General features: G+C 37.4%; 1 protein-coding gene across 1 annotated transcript; it reads left to right on the top strand.

The window, feature by feature from the left end:
* Positions 1-532: 532 nt before the first annotated feature.
* TOLLIP (toll interacting protein) lies at positions 533-12846 on the top strand (the record flags this gene model as incomplete). Its single annotated transcript, XM_010154049.1, has 5 exons — positions 533-682; positions 1311-1493; positions 2855-3007; positions 4314-4404; positions 12481-12846. Coding segments are annotated over 5 exons (792 nt in total), but the record flags the coding sequence as incomplete, so codon positions are not given.
* Between the last annotated feature and the right edge of the window lie 4680 nt (positions 12847-17526).

The raw sequence follows: 17526 nt of genomic DNA on the forward strand, positions 1-17526 counted from the left end.
CCCCCACCTGGAGTACTGCATTCAGAATTCATAGTTATGTTAAAGGATTTGGTTCATAGGAAACACTGGTTTGTGATCTGTATTAAAGGCGACTGTGGAAGTGACCCTTTCAAATGAAAGCAGGGTGTTGCCTTGTCACAGGAATGATTGGATGCCACAAGTGATGAATAAGTGAGAGAGCTGGGTGCCTCAGATGTCATATGTGAATGGGATGTAAAAATTGGTATCTCTGACTTTGGTGTGGACTACTTAAATGTTTACTTGCAGAGCAGCCTTGGCTCCATGTCCTACTTTTTTTTCAGAGGCTTATGTTGGAAATTACTGTTTTTGAAAGCGAGCATGAGAACATTCTCTGCATGAGTTGGCAGTTTTGTCATTTAATTAGTTCTTTGTTCGTGATGTTAAAACTAGACTAAATGCTGCCAAATGTTGATTGCTAAGCTTTTCTTTGATTTATATTCTTCCCTTTTTAATTGTGAATGTGGTAGACTTAAGTTTGAAGGTATTTTTCTTTTTCTTTGCTTTTTTAAAGGTGTATGTTGGTGAGCTTCCTCAAGATTTTCTTCGCATTACGCCAACCCAGCAGCAACAGCAAATCCAGCTGGATGCCCAGGCAGCTCAGCAGCTACAGTATGGAGGACCAATGGGTACAGTAGGCAGACTCAGCATTACTGTAGTACAGGTACAAATTGTATCTTTGTACAATTAAGCACTTGTAGTTTATTAATCCAACCTTTTTAGATTGGTGGCAACAAAAAGATTGTGCGTTGGAATTTGAGTGACTAAATTTCTACTTTGGCATAGTTATGCAACAGTACTCATGCTGTCTTCAGGACTGATAGAACTTGTTTTGTTCTATTCCTCTGATGTTCCAGCAAATGTATGTGGGATATCTTCTGATTTTATACGAGTAGTTCAGTGAAAGAGGGCAGGTTACTTATCACATCAAGTTTGGTTGATACTGGAGAGCAGATACCTCAGCAAATATTGAGCTTACATGACTACAAAGAAACAGTAGTAGCTTTGGGTTTGGTATGAAGTAACTTATTTTAGCTGTGGTGAAGATGTATATTGTCTACAGCAGGCAGGTTAAAAAGAGGTTCTCTTCAAGTCTCTCAGAGATTTAGTGGTGTCATTGGCTCTTCTGGTTTTTTAATCTGGATGCCGTTTTTCTTATTTTATTTTTCCTTCCTGTCTACCTCATAATTGAATCTTGTCTCTTCTTCATTATCTGATTCTCTTTGTGAACTAATAGTAATTCTCAAGCTAATGTAAATATTATACATTTAAAGGCTTTTTTTTCTTTCCAGGCAAAATTGGCAAAGAACTATGGAATGACTCGCATGGATCCGTATTGTCGGATACGGCTGGGGTACGCTGTGTATGAAACTCCAACAGCACATAACGGAGCCAAGAACCCCCGCTGGAACAAAGTTATTCAGTGCACTGTTCCCCCGGGTGTGGACTCTTTTTATCTAGAGATATTTGATGAGGTCAGAACTACTATATTTCACTCCCCCATCTCCTGTTTGGACTGAGGTTTGAGTGGAAACTTGCAAAAAAGGATTGAGTTACAAAAGGCTGTTTCTTTGCTGTGCTCTTTGGGAGATGATAACTTTTCAGAATCCAAAGAGCAGCAATGCATAAGGTTTCACTCTTCCCCAAGAATGTCAGAGCTGTTACTTTTCCTTTGGTAGCTGATAAGGGGCAAAACAAGAGAAATGAAAATGTCTGAGTGGTGTTTAAGCTTCTCTTCACTACCAGAATGCTTTGCAGCCTTATGTTCTGGACTGTCCGCATTAAAAACACCTTGTTTACACACTGCTATTTTACTCAGTCTTCAGTGTTATTCTAACCCAGGAGGAACTTGGAAGCTTTCCCAAGCTTCGAAATGCTGAGGCTAAAACTGTCAAATATAGACTGTATGTAATCACTGTGATTTGTTAGCAGAAATTTGATTGATACTTGCCTGAATTTCATTCCAAGGGGGCGTGTAGGCATTTGTCTACGCTTTGTTTAAGACACAGTGGTAGCACATACCTAACCTCCGAACAATTTCATTTTCTTAGGGATTGAATGGGTCTGAGTAGCAGCTCTGGTAGGGAATCTGCTCGGCTTTTCTGGAAGGTTTTCTGGTAGTGTACTACCTTGGATTCTATCTAGTACGTTGTTCTACTAGATGTTGCTGCCAACATTTCAGCTGTTCCAGCTCAAGATACTGACCTTGACTTTGCGGAACTGTGCTTTCTTGAACAATTTAAACTGAGTCTGCAACTGAGGCTAAAGTCTGTGGTTTGCCTTTTTTTTTTTGCTACTTCTCTTATGGTGTGTGCTGTACCTTGGTGACACTGCACCAACTGTGGTCATCACACAAGTGAAGCTTTTGGATGCTCTTTTGTGGGCTTATTTATTGGTTGAAGTGTTTGTTTCATTGCCGCAACAGCAGTAGCAAACCGAAGTTGTTTACATTCATTTAATGGCCTCTGATATGACGTCACTAGATTTACACAGACTGCTGATAATGATATGTTGAAGTTCTAGAAGTGTTCTGCTTCAGGTTTTTAGTTTCAGATATTATTGAATATCTGCAATCAGTCTATAATCCCAATTAAATCATCATTTATCTTTGTTGGAAGAGAGGTGGCTAAAATATTTAATGACACTTTAGTAATTTCAAAAGGAATAACTTAAAAAATAAAATTGGCAAAATGAAATGACATAAAACTGAAGGAAGTGTTAGCCAAGAATAATTTTAAGGGAAGGGTGTTGGTTTTTTGGTGGTGTTTTCTTGTGTGGGGTTGTTTGTTTTTCTTTTGACAAATAATTTCATAATATTCTTTTAATTCCATTCCAGCGAGCCTTTTCAATGGATGACCGCATTGCTTGGACACACATTACAATTCCTGAATCTCTGAAGCAAGGAAATGTGGAGGATGAGTGGTACAGCCTGAGCGGAAGGCAGGGTGATGACAAGGAAGGAATGATTAATCTGGTTATGTCGTACACGGTAAGCCAAGTTTGAGGTGGGAGGAGGAAGGGAGAGAACCTTCTTCGGTAGTGAGAGGGAAGTATTTTAGGCTGAGGTAGAAGTCGTTCCGTTGTACATTACTGGCTGTTTGTGTGTGTCAGCACTCACAATAATTATACTTAACTTGGGGAATCGCAGTCCAAAATACTAGTTACGGCAGTAAATACTTTTTGATGACGTGGTAGATGGGTATTTATCTGGTTTTGAAATTACACAAATTCAGCTTATTCCTGAGCTAATAGAAGTATAAAAAATAATTCCTCAGTCAAATGGACCATTGTCCTTTTTAACTTATTAATCCTTCAATCTATAGAAAGTCATGTAAATGTAAATGCAAAAATAATGGAAATGGTTCTCTGGTTTAGGTCTTTGTGGATAGTTTGAATGTTCTTCCTGATGACTTCCATTCTTGTTCATTTGGTGCTCCTAGTCATGAAGTGCTGACTTAGACTGGTCCATTTAGCAGCTCATGGGCTATTCTGTCATCTGTTACTTTAGTCTTAAGTAGCAATTGGATAGCATGTGCAGCCCTGAATAATTCCTACTGTGCTTGTACATGATCAAAAGTTCCAAGTTGCTGTTGAGTGCACAAGTGGGAACAAATGTTCCCTGCTCTTTGAAATTCACATTCTGCTCCACATCTGAACGCTTGTTCCATTAACCCTACAAGAAATGAATTTGTAATTAACCTTGAAAACTGTTTGCCTGTTAATGTATAGTACATTGAATCTGACCTTTTAATATTTTCCAGGATCAAACTATACAGGATTGTGATAGTAAAAGGGAATGGAGTTAAAATGATAAAGTACTGATTTACCTCAAAAATAATTGATTGGAACTAAAATTTGCTTCTAAGAGCAGTATACTGCTTTTAATAAATTTGAGGTTTGATCTATGTTTTCATTTACGATGAATACCTTGTGCCTTATTCTTGTGAAATGAATATATGAAAGCTGATTAAACCCGTATTTTAAAATAATTCACTTCAGTAACAAATTGTCAGTGGCAAAATCTATCAAACTGCTGCAAAAGGCAAGTTTGACAGGATAGATTTATACTGATTTATGGGCAAATTAGTTGTCATTTAAAAGGATGGTGCTTCAGTTAATTTGCCAGAGAATTTGCTTAATACAGATTAGCACTTATATAGTCTTACAGTAATACAGAATGTGGGTTTGCAGTGTGACAATTTTTTTTCAAATATTTTTTAAATTACTGAAATTGCTGGGTTAGTTCTTTCTGTTTCTTGAGTAGTTCTAATCTGTCTCTTGTGCTTTGTGTCAAGTCTTTGCCAGCTGCCATGATGATGCAGCCTCAGCCAGTGGTCCTGATGCCCACTGTATATCAGCAAGGCGTTGGATATGTGCCTATAGCAGGTATGTTTTCTTTCCTTGAAGACTCTAAAATTTCCAGATGGAGGGTTTTGCAGAAATAACTACCAAATGTTCCCTTTACACTGAGAAAAACAGGAAGCTGTAAATGATTTTGTTCATGAGCACTTTTCCCATGTTATATTTTTGGGAAGAGAAGGGTGAGTGAATTGAGCATAGGTCTGCTTTCAGCCTGTACCCTGTTTAAGGAAGCTGCATGAAGCTGATTAAATGGATTAAAATAACTATCAAATTACTTATTCAATAAGTAGCTTGAAGGCTTCTCTTTTTGAGCATTTATTTTAGACTTAGGCCATTGAATAACTAAGTTTCTATCAGGCTGCACTCTAATGTGATGTGTGCTTATTTAAATGGTGGCAACCCATGTATTCAGAGCTCAGAAAGTGCACCACATGACTTGTGCTGTCAGAACTGCAGCTTAAATAGCCTGTAAAAGGATTTGACTTTTCTGTGGTCTTTGAAGACACTGTGTTGGAAACCTGCTGCACAGCGTGTGAGGTGTATAGCACAGTGAACACAAAACAGTAGGGAGCTCTGAGGAGCTAAGGCAGGTATAGTCAATTCTCTCAGTCTGTGCAGAGTAAGTTTTGGACTTGTACAGAAAGATATCTTTAGGTTTTCTAAGTGTTCTGTCCAAGGTCAAAAGTTTGAAGTATTAAAGCTTGAATTTGCCCCATGTAGGTGACTGACAAGTAAAGTTCAGGTGGTGGAGTTTTTTGTGTGTTTCCTTTACAGCTCTTCCAAGCTCCAGTTTGGACATCTATTCACTAATATGTATGCTTTTTTAGGGAAAATAATATATAAATTTGCATATTTTGAATTTCTTTGCATAAAATAGTATGAATGAGTGATGGTGCTTGGGACGTAACTGCAGGACTAAGGGCTGACAACAGATGATTATTTTAAGACTCAATTCCTGATTGAATTTAAAATTTAATTCTCTGTAAAAACAAACCTCAACAGAAGACTGCATATATAACTTATGGAATCATACATCCTGTTTCATTTTTATAGAGTTAAGTTAGAGAAAACATGGAAAATTTTGGTTACCTACTCTCATGAAAATATGCAGTTTCCTTCATTTCAAGTGCTTTTATCTCTATAGCTTAATTCTCAGGACTTAAGTCTTGCTTGCTTTGCCAATGAACTAGTTTCAACTTGTGTGTCCCTCCTGAAGTCTAATTCCGTTGTGGTAAACCAGACTTCTGTGTAGCTGTTCTGTGTCTGAATGAGATGCCATATCTTTTTTTGCTTGTAGGCTAATTACTGACTGCTTCAGTGTGTCGGGATGCAAACTTCAAACACAGTTATCTTGTGTATGGTTAAAAGAAAAATGATAGCAGGGGTGGTACATGTAGCAATGTAATAGAAAGTGTTCAACAGATCAAAATGAGAATATTCGTATTGCAAGATTACTGTACCAGTCACAGCACAAACAGTAGAAATAAAGATACTAGTTTTAGGTATAATTGAAACTCGACATAGACCTGAACAGATGAAACAGATACTAGACCTTCCAAGCAGAAAACCAAATACAGCGGTGTATCTTGATGTTCAGATCTTGGGGTTCTGTAAATCTGGTCTTTATCTTGAGAATATATTCAGTAATACTTATTAAATCTATTTGGACAAGTGAAGAAATAACTAGTATTTAGCAGATGATAGTAATGCCTGACACTTTGGCATATAAGAATTAGGCTTTATGTAACAATTAGTCTGTATGTTGGAGCATTGACCTTCTGCATAGATCCAGCATGTTTGGTTTAATTACTTCTATGATAATCTTCTGAATTAAAAATTCTTCCTGATTCTATGACTTGTATATTTAAAGCATTGTGGAGTATCACCTCTTGATTTGAACTTTTCTTGTGTTCTGGGAAAGCTTGAATATACTTCCTTGACTTTATAAATTCAAACTTAATACAAGCCATCTTTGATGTATTTAGATTAAAAATATTTTTGATTATTTTTTTAATATTACTGTGCTTTGTGTTTGCTGATCTAGAATTTCTGTGTACACCATCAAAATTTCTCAAAGCACTGAGTTTTAAAGCTTTTGCCTACTTACTAATAAATGACCATAACAATTAGATGGATGGTTAGGCTTGAACTTTCAAAGTGACTCAACCAGAATACTTTTATTGTTTCTTATCTTTTATTAAGCCATACAATTAAATGTATTTCAAATTATAAGGGGACCAATGGTGCATCTTGGAAGATGTGGAGTATTGTCAAAATGTTTTCCATATACTGAACTAGATGCTCCTCCATGATTCTGTAAACCCTTTCAGAAAGGTGCCCCTTCCCTGCCAAGCTGAATTGATTGTATCTTCTGGGCAAACTGTTGGTATGTTTTCTTTGGAACACTGTACAGGGTTTTCTCTCTTTTTGACACTGCTTCAAGAAGGGTAACGGTTGGACATCAGTATGCTCCACAGGAATGTTTGCCTTCTTACCATCTTCCTAATTCGGGTTTTTTACCTATCCAGTTATATCAGTGTAGTCAATAAGCAAGTTCTGTTTGTTTCCTTCAGAAGAGTGGAAGAGCAGCACTAAATAGTTCATTACATCTGAAAGGGAGGAGATTCTGCTGTCAGGCAAGGCTGTTAGAATCTAAGTCTTATCCGTGATGGAAAATACAGCGGGTGGACAAAAATGTTTATCCAGACAGTTGGAGTTGTTTGTTACTGTCCAGAATAATTGTGCTTTAAAAAGAGATGGTGTTAAGTCAGGTTGAGCTGTCACTAAGACGAAGCTGTTTTCTCTGTAACAGAGAATTTCTTTTTAGAACTTGGTGTATATATAACTAACCTTCTAATTCAGGTTGAAACAACTAATTCCTCTCTCCCATATCTATCATGCAAACTGAGGTAAACAGTAGCAAGCAGTTAGTCACTGTGGTAAGCAGACGAAGCTTGAAATGCCAACAAGGTAATGCTTTTTTCCCCACATTCGATGGTATGTGTTACAGAACTGTGGTGAAAGCAGAAATGGCCATAAAGTATTCTTGCACAATGTTAATTGTTTTAAAAAACTTTAAAAATTAAAATCTGCTGGTAAGGCTAGATGCTACAAACTGCAGTTGCCATAAATGATACCTGTGGATTGGGTTTGGACAAATTTGAACTTGACAGTCCTGTTCTTCTGACAGCTGAGTTTATCTACCATTTCTTCCAATTTCTTTTTATAAAGATTTCTTAATTTAGGCTGTAGAATATTATGGTGTACTGGTTGCTTACAGTCCAATCTGTATCTATCTTCTTGATAGTGTATCAAAGTCAGTAAGCTTAAAAAAAAGTTCCTTGAAGCCAGCTCTATTTCTTACCAGCCTGAGTGTTCATGGGATGAATAGGAAAACTGTTTGTACTTTGCGTAAACACCTGGTTAAAACCCATGTGTTTTAGGGCTCTCTCTGGGTCCAGAATTTATTTTCTTCATTGAGGCAAAGTTGTGTGTCTATGTACATTACTCCTTTAGGTGTTTGTTGAGTTTCATAGGTTAGTTTGTGATGTTACTGGTGTTTGTTCAGAAAAACACTGGATGTATGTTGTCCTTTGTGGGCTATAAATATAATCCTTGCTGCAAACACTTGGTGTCTTGTTTTGAAAACATTTCCTCTAATTGTTACTTCTGTGAAAACAGCACATCTAGGAAACTTGTTCAGAGCACTGAGGCAAATTAGATGGGAGGCTGAACCCTAGCAGCATTTAGTTTTGGATGTTAGGTAGTGTAGTTTTTTACCCAATTGCCTCAGTTTATCCAACTTTCACCTTTGGAAGCTAAATGGTTCATTTCCTTTTAAAAATAGATTAATATTTCTTTCCCGTGTCTTATTCCTTTCCCCCTGCCCCTTCATTTTCACCTGTCTTTAGGGCTTGAGTACTTTGCTCTGGGTAAGTTTCCAAGCTCTTTTCTCACTCCCATCCTCATTGACCCGAGAGTCTTTGCATGAACTCATCTAAACAGCTTTATTTGTTACAGCAGACTGTATCACAAGGTATTGCCACTTGGATGTCACAATAGAATGATTTAATGCATCTCCTGGAAATTGTTAAAGCCCTTCTAACCTGTTGGAAAGTCTTTAAAGGCATCTGCTCAGCTTCAAGCTATAATGTTTAAAGTAATTGGTGGTAGTGATGTTGATGGCTAAAACATGATGTTAACGCTCTTCGGAAACTGTTACACGTCAGTGAGCTATTCTAGGTGATAGTACTGGTTTCCTAGAAGAGAAATGTGAATCTTGCAGTTGTTCTGCTACTGCAAGATTTGGGGAGAAGCAAGTCATGTCACGTCTTTTTGTAAATTTGAAAACTAAAAACTCCGTTCTGCACTGACATTGAGAAGACAGCCTGCCATTGGCCTTCTGTTAATCTTCAAATAAGCCTTTTTTAAAAAAAGGTAACATTTTTTTCATCAGTGTGTCTCATTCATGCACATCTGGTTTAGATCCTTGTCAAGTTGAGCATCTGACTTTGAACTCTAAAGGCCAGTTATGTTACATGAAATCAGTTCTCCTTCAATTTAGACTCACTTTACTATGACACCTTTGATTTTTGAAATTGTGCAAAGATATTGTGACATCCTTAACTTTGATAAAAACATTGGTCTTCCATCAAATATCTTCAAAAAATTCTAGATTTCTTTGAGATAAAGTGTAATTTCCTGATGCACTGAATTTCAGAAGTATGCTGTAAATAAGCTACAACCACCACATCAGTTTTATTTGGTTTATTCAGCACAGTGGAATTGTAGACTTTTTCTGTGGGTCCATATGCTTCACACTTCTAGTAGTTTGTAAAGAAGTAATATTTAAAAATACAAACAAACAAAACCCTGAGACGATGGTATGTATCTTTTAGTACTGATTTTTTTTTCTGAAGCAAATATTAGTAAGACCTACATGTATATTTTTAAAAAGGCAATACTGATTTCTTCCTTTAAATGAAAGAATTCATGCTGAGAATGTTGCTGAGTTTACTCTGAAAGGGTCTATGCATGGGACATAATAATAATGAGTTAAGAAATGAAACGGGGCATTTCACTGACCGAGAAAATAAGTGTGTAATGCCTTGTGTGCAGTTAGAAAAAGTTTACCCTGTTAATGCTGCTTCCATTGCTGCTCGTAACAATTGACTTGCTATTGTATATACTTGGTTCATATGTTGGAATGTCACTGCTTATGCCAGCATGTTTGTCGTTGCCATTTCACTGAATTGGAAAACAGTGCTCCATTATTCTGATTTATAACACTTACCTAGTATCTGAGAGCAACACAGGAGTGCGATTCAGTTTATAGTGGATTCTTATGTGGTTTAGTTTCAGTTTTCCCCTGTTAGGGAAATGTGGTGCTTAATATGTAAAGCAGCTTTTTACTGAACAGTCATAATCTTGAAGTTTATTATAACTTTCTCTAGTGACTGCATATGTATATGTATATTTGCTAAATTTGAAAGCATAGTTCTTTAAGTTCCTGCTTAAGTTTTGCTTTCTATTTTGTAAATCAGAAATGTAAATCTGAGTGAGGAACAAAGTGAAAAATCGAGGTCGTCTTTAAACTGGTATTTTTATAGCTTGAATGTTGAGTTTTGTGAAAACTAAACCTTTATTATGGGAATATTTATTAAAAATCACTGTGATACTAACGTACACTTCCATACAGTGTAGTGTAGACAGCATAAACTAATTCTAGGACTGTTAGAGCTGAGGAAATGGATTTTGAAAATTCTTAGTGGAAAACAACATTATCAAGAAATTTCTTGTGTCCAAAATTGACTGTATGTATCGAAAATACTTCTGGAATACTGCGTGGGCAGATATCTGGCTTCATAACTATCTTGTTTTGATGAAAGCTGTAAGTAAAACTGTGTCCTGATCTTGGTTTTTTATTTTATTTGTTTTCACACTGACAAGATACTGAAACTTCATTGATAAGCTGTAGGATGCTGTGGTACTTGAGAAGTGAGCTTCATGTTTCATTTGGATTAATATTTTAAACAGACCTCTTGTATGGCTAGTTCCTACACAATTTAGGCTGATGGTTGGACCTTAGAGTGCTGATGACTTCCAGAAGAATATTAGGAAGCATGTGTTGGAAGTAAAACGTAACTTCTGTTGCTCTGTTTTTTCAGGTACTTCGCAACTTTGTTTTTTGAGGCCATAAATCTTTGTTTGCCTCTTGTAAGTGCTTAGACTGTTTGGAGGAAATGTGAGGAACGAGTTGAGGCTTGTTGAAGCTATAGACGACGCAATCTGAAATGCTGCTGGATATAATTATTGGGGAAAGTGTATTTACAGTGTTGGTGAGGACTGCACAGTGGTTTGCGTCCGGTCTGCACGCGTGGTCTGATTTGCCAGGTGTTCAACACGTAGGGCCGGACAGAATTCCAGGGACCATGGTCCAAGTGGCATGTAGTGAAAGCTCATACGTTAGAAATTACAGGTGTACAAATATGTGGGTAAGAATGATGTGGTCTCTGTACATCACCTTGTGAGCTGCATTTTGAAAATGTTATTTTCTAAGTACTCTTCCTGTCATATGATATTCTGATACAATAAAGGTTCTCTTGTGGTACAATTGCTATTTTGAAAAGTTGAGAAACAGATAAAAGTAAGTAATGAGTCATCCCCTAATAGAGGGAGGCCTTTGGGGTGCATCATATTTTTAAACTAGTTGAGGAGAGGGGACTAATAGACAGTTTGTCAAAACAGAAACTCTTACACAATTTCCTAAGTGTTTCTGACTGCAGCAGGGTGCAGAAGGATCCCATTACAGTAAATGGGAAATAAAATCACGTACTAAGACTGGCATTGAAGTGTTCGTCTAGAGAAAAATCCTAACTGATACATACTTGGTGATGATTTCTATATTGGTCATTACTACACATACTATTCTGTGAAAATACCAGGTGAATAGTGTTTGAAATAGAAGATAAAATGCTTGAAAGCAAATAGAGAAAAAATACAAAAGCTTTATCGTGCTGCTGTGTGAAGCAGTGCCATGTTTGCATCTAGATGCAGGTAGTTCTCTTGCCACACTTTAGAAACAGTATAGCAGAGCTGGAAAAGTAACACACAGAGGTGGGGGACTAAGTTAATCAGGGCTCTGGAACTACTTAGAGAAAAAATGAAGAAGTGGTAAGAAAATACTGTAGATGTATACTATATCTGGTTTCAGTTTGATAAAAACAAATGGCGTTTTTATCAGCAACGGATCTATGTTTAATTAATGATAAAAGTTAAGTGATGAGAAGTGACTTTTTCCTAGTTATTTCTTTTAATAGGAATTAGAATTTTCTAAATCTGTCTTCGTAAACTGACAGTGCTTTAATTTTACAGAGACATATAAGAAGTTAATGAAAAATGCCAGATGAGCTTTGTCCTCTGGTGGAAGAACAGGGAAAAGCAGTGTGTAACCCTATAGGCATAAGAATTCCTCTTTTGCCACTTCAGCTTTGCAGGCTGAACTGGATGGACTTCAAACACAGAAAAACATTTGCTTAAAATTTGCATATGAGTGTGGTCCAGTCTGATATTGGACCAAAGTGCTTTGCTTTCCTTTGAGGTTGCCTTCATAGAATTTCTAAACGTGATATGCATATTGCTCATGTAAAACCATCCTTTTCATCGCAACATAAATACACTAGGAACTGAAATATGATGGGTGCCTTGTTTTTGGAGTTTAGAGCTGGGGGGAAACTACGCCCACCTTTCTGCGGTGCGCTTAGTGTTTGGTTAGTGATTTGTTTGTAAAGCTGCTTATTGCAAGTCATGCCTAATTTTGAGCTGTACCTGTTGCCATACTGTAGTTTACCACTTCTGGAACCGAACTTGGGCAGAGAACCTGTTCCATAAAAATGTGTTCTGATGGCAACAGTCTAGGTGTATAATTTCGGGAATCTTGTAGTTTTTTTTTTGGAGTACATGTTTAAAAAAAAGTTGAATGCTGCAGTTGGGTTGGGGTGAGTCATGAGCCACTTAATTAATTTTTAAAATTTTGTTTTCCCCACTCATGTATGGTTTGTTTGTTTGTTTTTTTATTTTTTAACTCTTTTGTGCCTGCAGGGATGCCTACAGTCTGTAATCCAGGCATGGTACCGGTAGCAATACCACCTCCTGCGGTCAACCCTCAGCACCTGTGTAATGAAGAGGACCTGAAATCTATCCAGGACATGTTTCCCAACATGGACAGGGAAGTAATCCGCTCAGTGCTAGAAGCTCAGAGGGGGAGCAAGGATGCAGCTATCAACTCCTTGCTTCAGATGGCTGAAGAATCATAGATTCCCACTTCATACATAGTCCCTGCTCTCGATGCCACTTATTTTTACTTGCCAAGCCAGGGATTTAGCTAGAGGAAGAATTTCCCAAAGGCTTTCTGTTAGCGCATCCTTTGTTAAAGGTTATACCCATTTTCTCCTTGGACATGTGGATCTCTGTCACTTCCTTTCTCAGTCTGTACATACTCAGTTTAGCTTATGTCCTACGATACAGCATTGGAGCATCTTTACTATCAGCTGTGCCCTGTGTGGCTATATTCTGATGGAGGGGGGAGTAATGCTGCTGCTTTTTTCTTTCTCTCCCACTTTTCATAAACTTGTTCTTACAAAGTAACTCTATGCAGTACATGCAGTGCAGGATTTACTACTGGTTTAGATTGATGTTTCCTCCCCTCCCCCCGCAGAGGTTTTGCTCTTTAAACATAACTGATTTATTAAAATATTTAGGTTTCATCAAGCAGCCTGTTTCTGCCAGAAATTAAAAGAAAGACCCTTTCCTTGTCCTGTGGTGTTTAGTTATTGCTGTGATATATTAAACTCTTTGATTCAAGATTTTTAATAAGGTAAATTTCTTAGGTTGCGCTGTTGGGATTTGTAATGAATATCTCCTATTCAATTTAGTCATCGGGCACCAAGCAATATATTACCTGGTGTGCATTTGGGGCTTTATCCTCCCATATAGTATTGTTATATGTCTGTAAAATCTTAACAGGTAATTTAAATTGTACAGTATGTATTGCCGTACCAGAGAGCAGGACTGAGACCTAATGTATTCCCACAGTTAATTGCACTCTAACTACTACTTCTGCATTCCCATGGCTGTTTCACAGGACAAGTGCAGAATAAAAGGTTTTTATATCTGGAAAATTACTGAAGCCATAAACAATTACTTAAGGTGTTGTCTTACATTAAAAAAGCAGAAGTCTATAATCTGGTTACAAGGCTTTTCTTTACACCTATATTTCAGCAAAATTATCATTTTATATCAGTGGAAAAACTATTGTCTATTTTCCTGTAATATGAAAAAAGCACGAAAAGTAGCTTCAGAATCTTTGAATGGCATTGAGTTCCTCGGCGAGTTGTCAAGCTACAGTTGCTGTAGTCAATTTATTATTTTTTGATGCCGATGGAAATAAATTCTTTGTGAGAGAAAATTTAACATATCTGATTTATAATCTGATCCTTAAAGGAGGTTGCAGGTTGCTTGTATTTATTCATAGTGTTATTTTTTTTGGATAACAGTTCATCTTGGAGCTGCAGAATCTTACAGTATGCACCATTTACACCTGTTGGATAAATTTCTGTGGTGTCTGTTTTAGTAGCTGGTAAAGTAATGCACTTTAAATAGTATGCACCGGTTTATTTTTCCAGTGATGTGCAATGTTGCTGTTTTATCTTTTTAATGTTTGATTTAAAATGATTTCTACAATAGCCATAGACCTTTATATTTTCAAGAGTTGGAATGAATGTACACTTGAAATCTAGGCTCTTGAGTGATTCGTGAGAACATTAAAGCCAGGCTTGGAATAGGGAAAAGGGACCCATAATCTCTTCTTCCTCACACTTTGTTTCATGTCTTGTGCTTAAAATATTTTCTTTATCTGCTGAAAAGCTGATTTTTATTCCTTCCCCCTACCCTCTCCCATCAAGAAGCTTTTAGGCAGCACTGGCAGTAGAGTATGAATATTCTTTTTTTTTTTTTAATGGTTAAAAGTGATGCTGAAAGTTTTAAAATACAACACCAAAAATCGTTCCAGTTTCTGACCTTTTAAAGCTGTCTTTTCATAATGTATGGGTTTAAATTTTTTTATGAATCCTTTACCATCTTAAATTTACTGTTGGAAGCATAAATGTCTTTATTCCAATTGGCTTTTCAATAATTATATTTAAGGCTGTAGATTGTGTGCTTTAGTTGGCAGAGTCACCCCATTTTTATTTTCTAAAATAAAGAAACTAGTCTAGGCCTCTCCCTACAAACATGGTAACTGTTGTGATTGAGTAAATGTAGAGGCATTTGATCTTTAGCACAGTGATTTGTGACATCATCACCCAAAAGGGTAAATATATGGGTAAGGATCTAATGCTTTCATATCTCCAGGGAGAGTCCCTTTCTCTAACTTTGACACAGATAGTATGAATTGCTAGGGATGGAACAATTCAGGGAAAATGTATATATTTAAATTTTTATATTAAAACATTGGGGTCCATAGTACAGCTTTTTATAAAAGCAGGTGGTCACGGTGCAACTTAATGGCTGGTAGATTGTACTGCATCCTATTACTGCTCAATTTCAAGTATAGAACAAACCCCTGTCAATCCTAAGTGCCGGGAGGGGTAAGTGTGAATGTGAGGCTAGCCAGGTTTATTCATAAACACGGCTTTGGGCCTCTGAGAGAGGCTCCTGTTCTTAGAATTGTTCTTCGTTTTGTTCTAGGCAAATGTTGTGCAAAACAGGGTAGATGTAGGAGTTGAAGATGGGATATGTAGGAGCAGTACAGTCAGTAGATGGGTTTCAGCATGTTACGCTATACTTAAATGTTATTCTGGGGATTTTTTGTCTTGATTTAATTAAGCATTATAGCTGAAACTCTTACATCAGGATGTGCTACTTTATCTTGTTAAAAAGAACAAAACACTGATCATAAACCTACTCAGCTTTTCAGCAAGCATATCCTCTCAGTCAAACTGTTCACAGTCAGGTTTGAATTGGAGAGATGAAAAAAGGCAGGGAGTGTGTAGTTATTCTATGGTCTGTGAAATTAAAGTGTTGGAACGGAAAGTCTGTTTCTTGATTTAAAACAAAAATTGTCACTCTTAATGATTGTAGCTTTTGACAAAATGCTAATGGGATAATACTGTGATGCTGCTCTTCTGCTCAACAGCTTCAAGTAGCTTGGAGCCAAAGCCAGCTAAGACTGGCATCTGCTAAAAGTTAGTGCTTTTAGTGCTAGTTTGAGTCCTGCCAAGAGCCTAAACTTGATAAAGGTAGGAACAATTTTTGTCTAGCTAGATCCTTGCTACTTTCTTCCTTACTGCTCTTTGCATCTGCTGATGGTACTGAATGTTTTTTCCCTTTTTCCCTTACACATGTTATTGCTTGTTTGGTTGATATGTACAGAGGATGGGTTTTTTTGCTGTAATTATTCTGAAGACATTGTTTCTCTGTATTCAAGTCCAGTGTCCAAATGTTTCTTGCACTCTAAAGTACGTTAACTTTTTCATTCTAATTTAATAAATGTCTCATCTAAATGAAAGCGCATTACGTCTCTGTTGGAGAGCACCACAGTTGGAGCCTTTGTAGGCTGGTCTAGAATTCAGGTATCAGTTACTGTCTTTTATTCAGTCTTGTGTATATTAACAAGTTACACTGGTTCTTAATGTGATCATCTGGTGGGACTGGTACAGTAAAAGCACAAAAGTATTTTAAGCATTCATTTTTAGGTAGATGGCTTTTTCTAACTCTTCTAGGTGCTGCTTTCTCAAAATGTCATGGTATTGCAGGTCTAGAAGGCAGAAACAGGCAGTAGTGAGGTTGTATTGTTTGAAGTGAGGCACTGGAACAGGTTGCCCAGAGAAGCTGTGGATGCCCCATCCCTGGATGTCTCCAAGGCCAGGCTGGATGTGGCGTGGAGCAACCTGGTCTAGTGCAAGGTGTCCCTGCCCATGGCAGGGGGGTTGGAACTGGATGATCTTTAAGGTCCCTTCCAACCCAAACCATTCTATGATTCTATGAAGAACAACGTTGGGGGGCAAGGGAGGAGGGAAGAACAGTATGTGAGTATGGAGGAAATACTTTGCAGTATGACCTTGTTATGTGCTGTTTTAGCTACATTTAGGAGCTGGCTTTATCTGCTAATACAGAACTAATGAATTTTTTTAGCATTTGGTTTACATAGCATCTCTTCTTTATTCTATGATTGCAAAGCTATCAGTGGCCCTCTTTCTTATTTAACAGTATCGCTATCTATGCTTGGTGATTAATAGTTAGCTGCTAGTTCATAGTATTAGTATATTATGAAGCTAACATTCTAGGTTTTACTGTCTGGTTCAGGACAGTGTTTTATCAAGAGTTATTTTTTTAAAGATATGATAGTTAAGAGGAATCTTTCACTACTGAATTTTCTTTATTTCCTTAATGTACTTAGTACCTCCTTTGAAATGAAATTGTGTTCAAATTGTGCAATACTAGTGGTTTTAGTTGTTGGTAACGAGTGTTTGTACAAAGTCAAGGACTTCTTCGGTTTCTGGTGCTGCGTCTGTGTTCCCCGCTTCGTTGCTACAAGAAGCTGGGAGGAGACCTGGTCAGGATGGCTGGCCCCGACTGGCTAGGGAGTATTTCATTCCATCAAATGTCATACTCAGTAAGTTGGCAGTTGGTCCAGGGGTGGGTTCTCTCTTTCCAGCTCTGGCTCTTGGTTGGTTGGTGGGCGGTGAGTGGCTTTATTATTAGTTTTCCGTTATTTTCATTACATGTTATTTACTTATTTCATTTATACTCTATTATTAAATTGTTCTTATCTCAACCCACGAGCCTCCCTGTCTGTTCCTCAGATTCTCTTCCACTGGAGGAGCGGGGGAGGTAAGCGATGTGGTACTTAACTGCTGGCTGGGATTAAACCCACAAGCATTAAGGGGATAGAGCCTGGTTTAGTTTTCTTTAGAGAAGTGAATAATGACCGTTAGAGGGCAGCTTAAGACTTGCACTGGAATGTACTGCTAACATGCTAATACAGTGCTTAAAAGAGTTGACGAAACCCTGTAGAGCAGAAAATGTTAGGGAAGCTTTGTAACTGGCAAATGTGGTACCAGATACTGAGAATGTAGAGACTATGGG

The sequence above is a fragment of the Eurypyga helias genome, unplaced genomic scaffold (assembly GCF_000690775.1).
Source record: "Eurypyga helias isolate BGI_N326 unplaced genomic scaffold, ASM69077v1 scaffold20746, whole genome shotgun sequence".
Taxonomy (NCBI): domain Eukaryota; kingdom Metazoa; phylum Chordata; class Aves; order Eurypygiformes; family Eurypygidae; genus Eurypyga; species Eurypyga helias.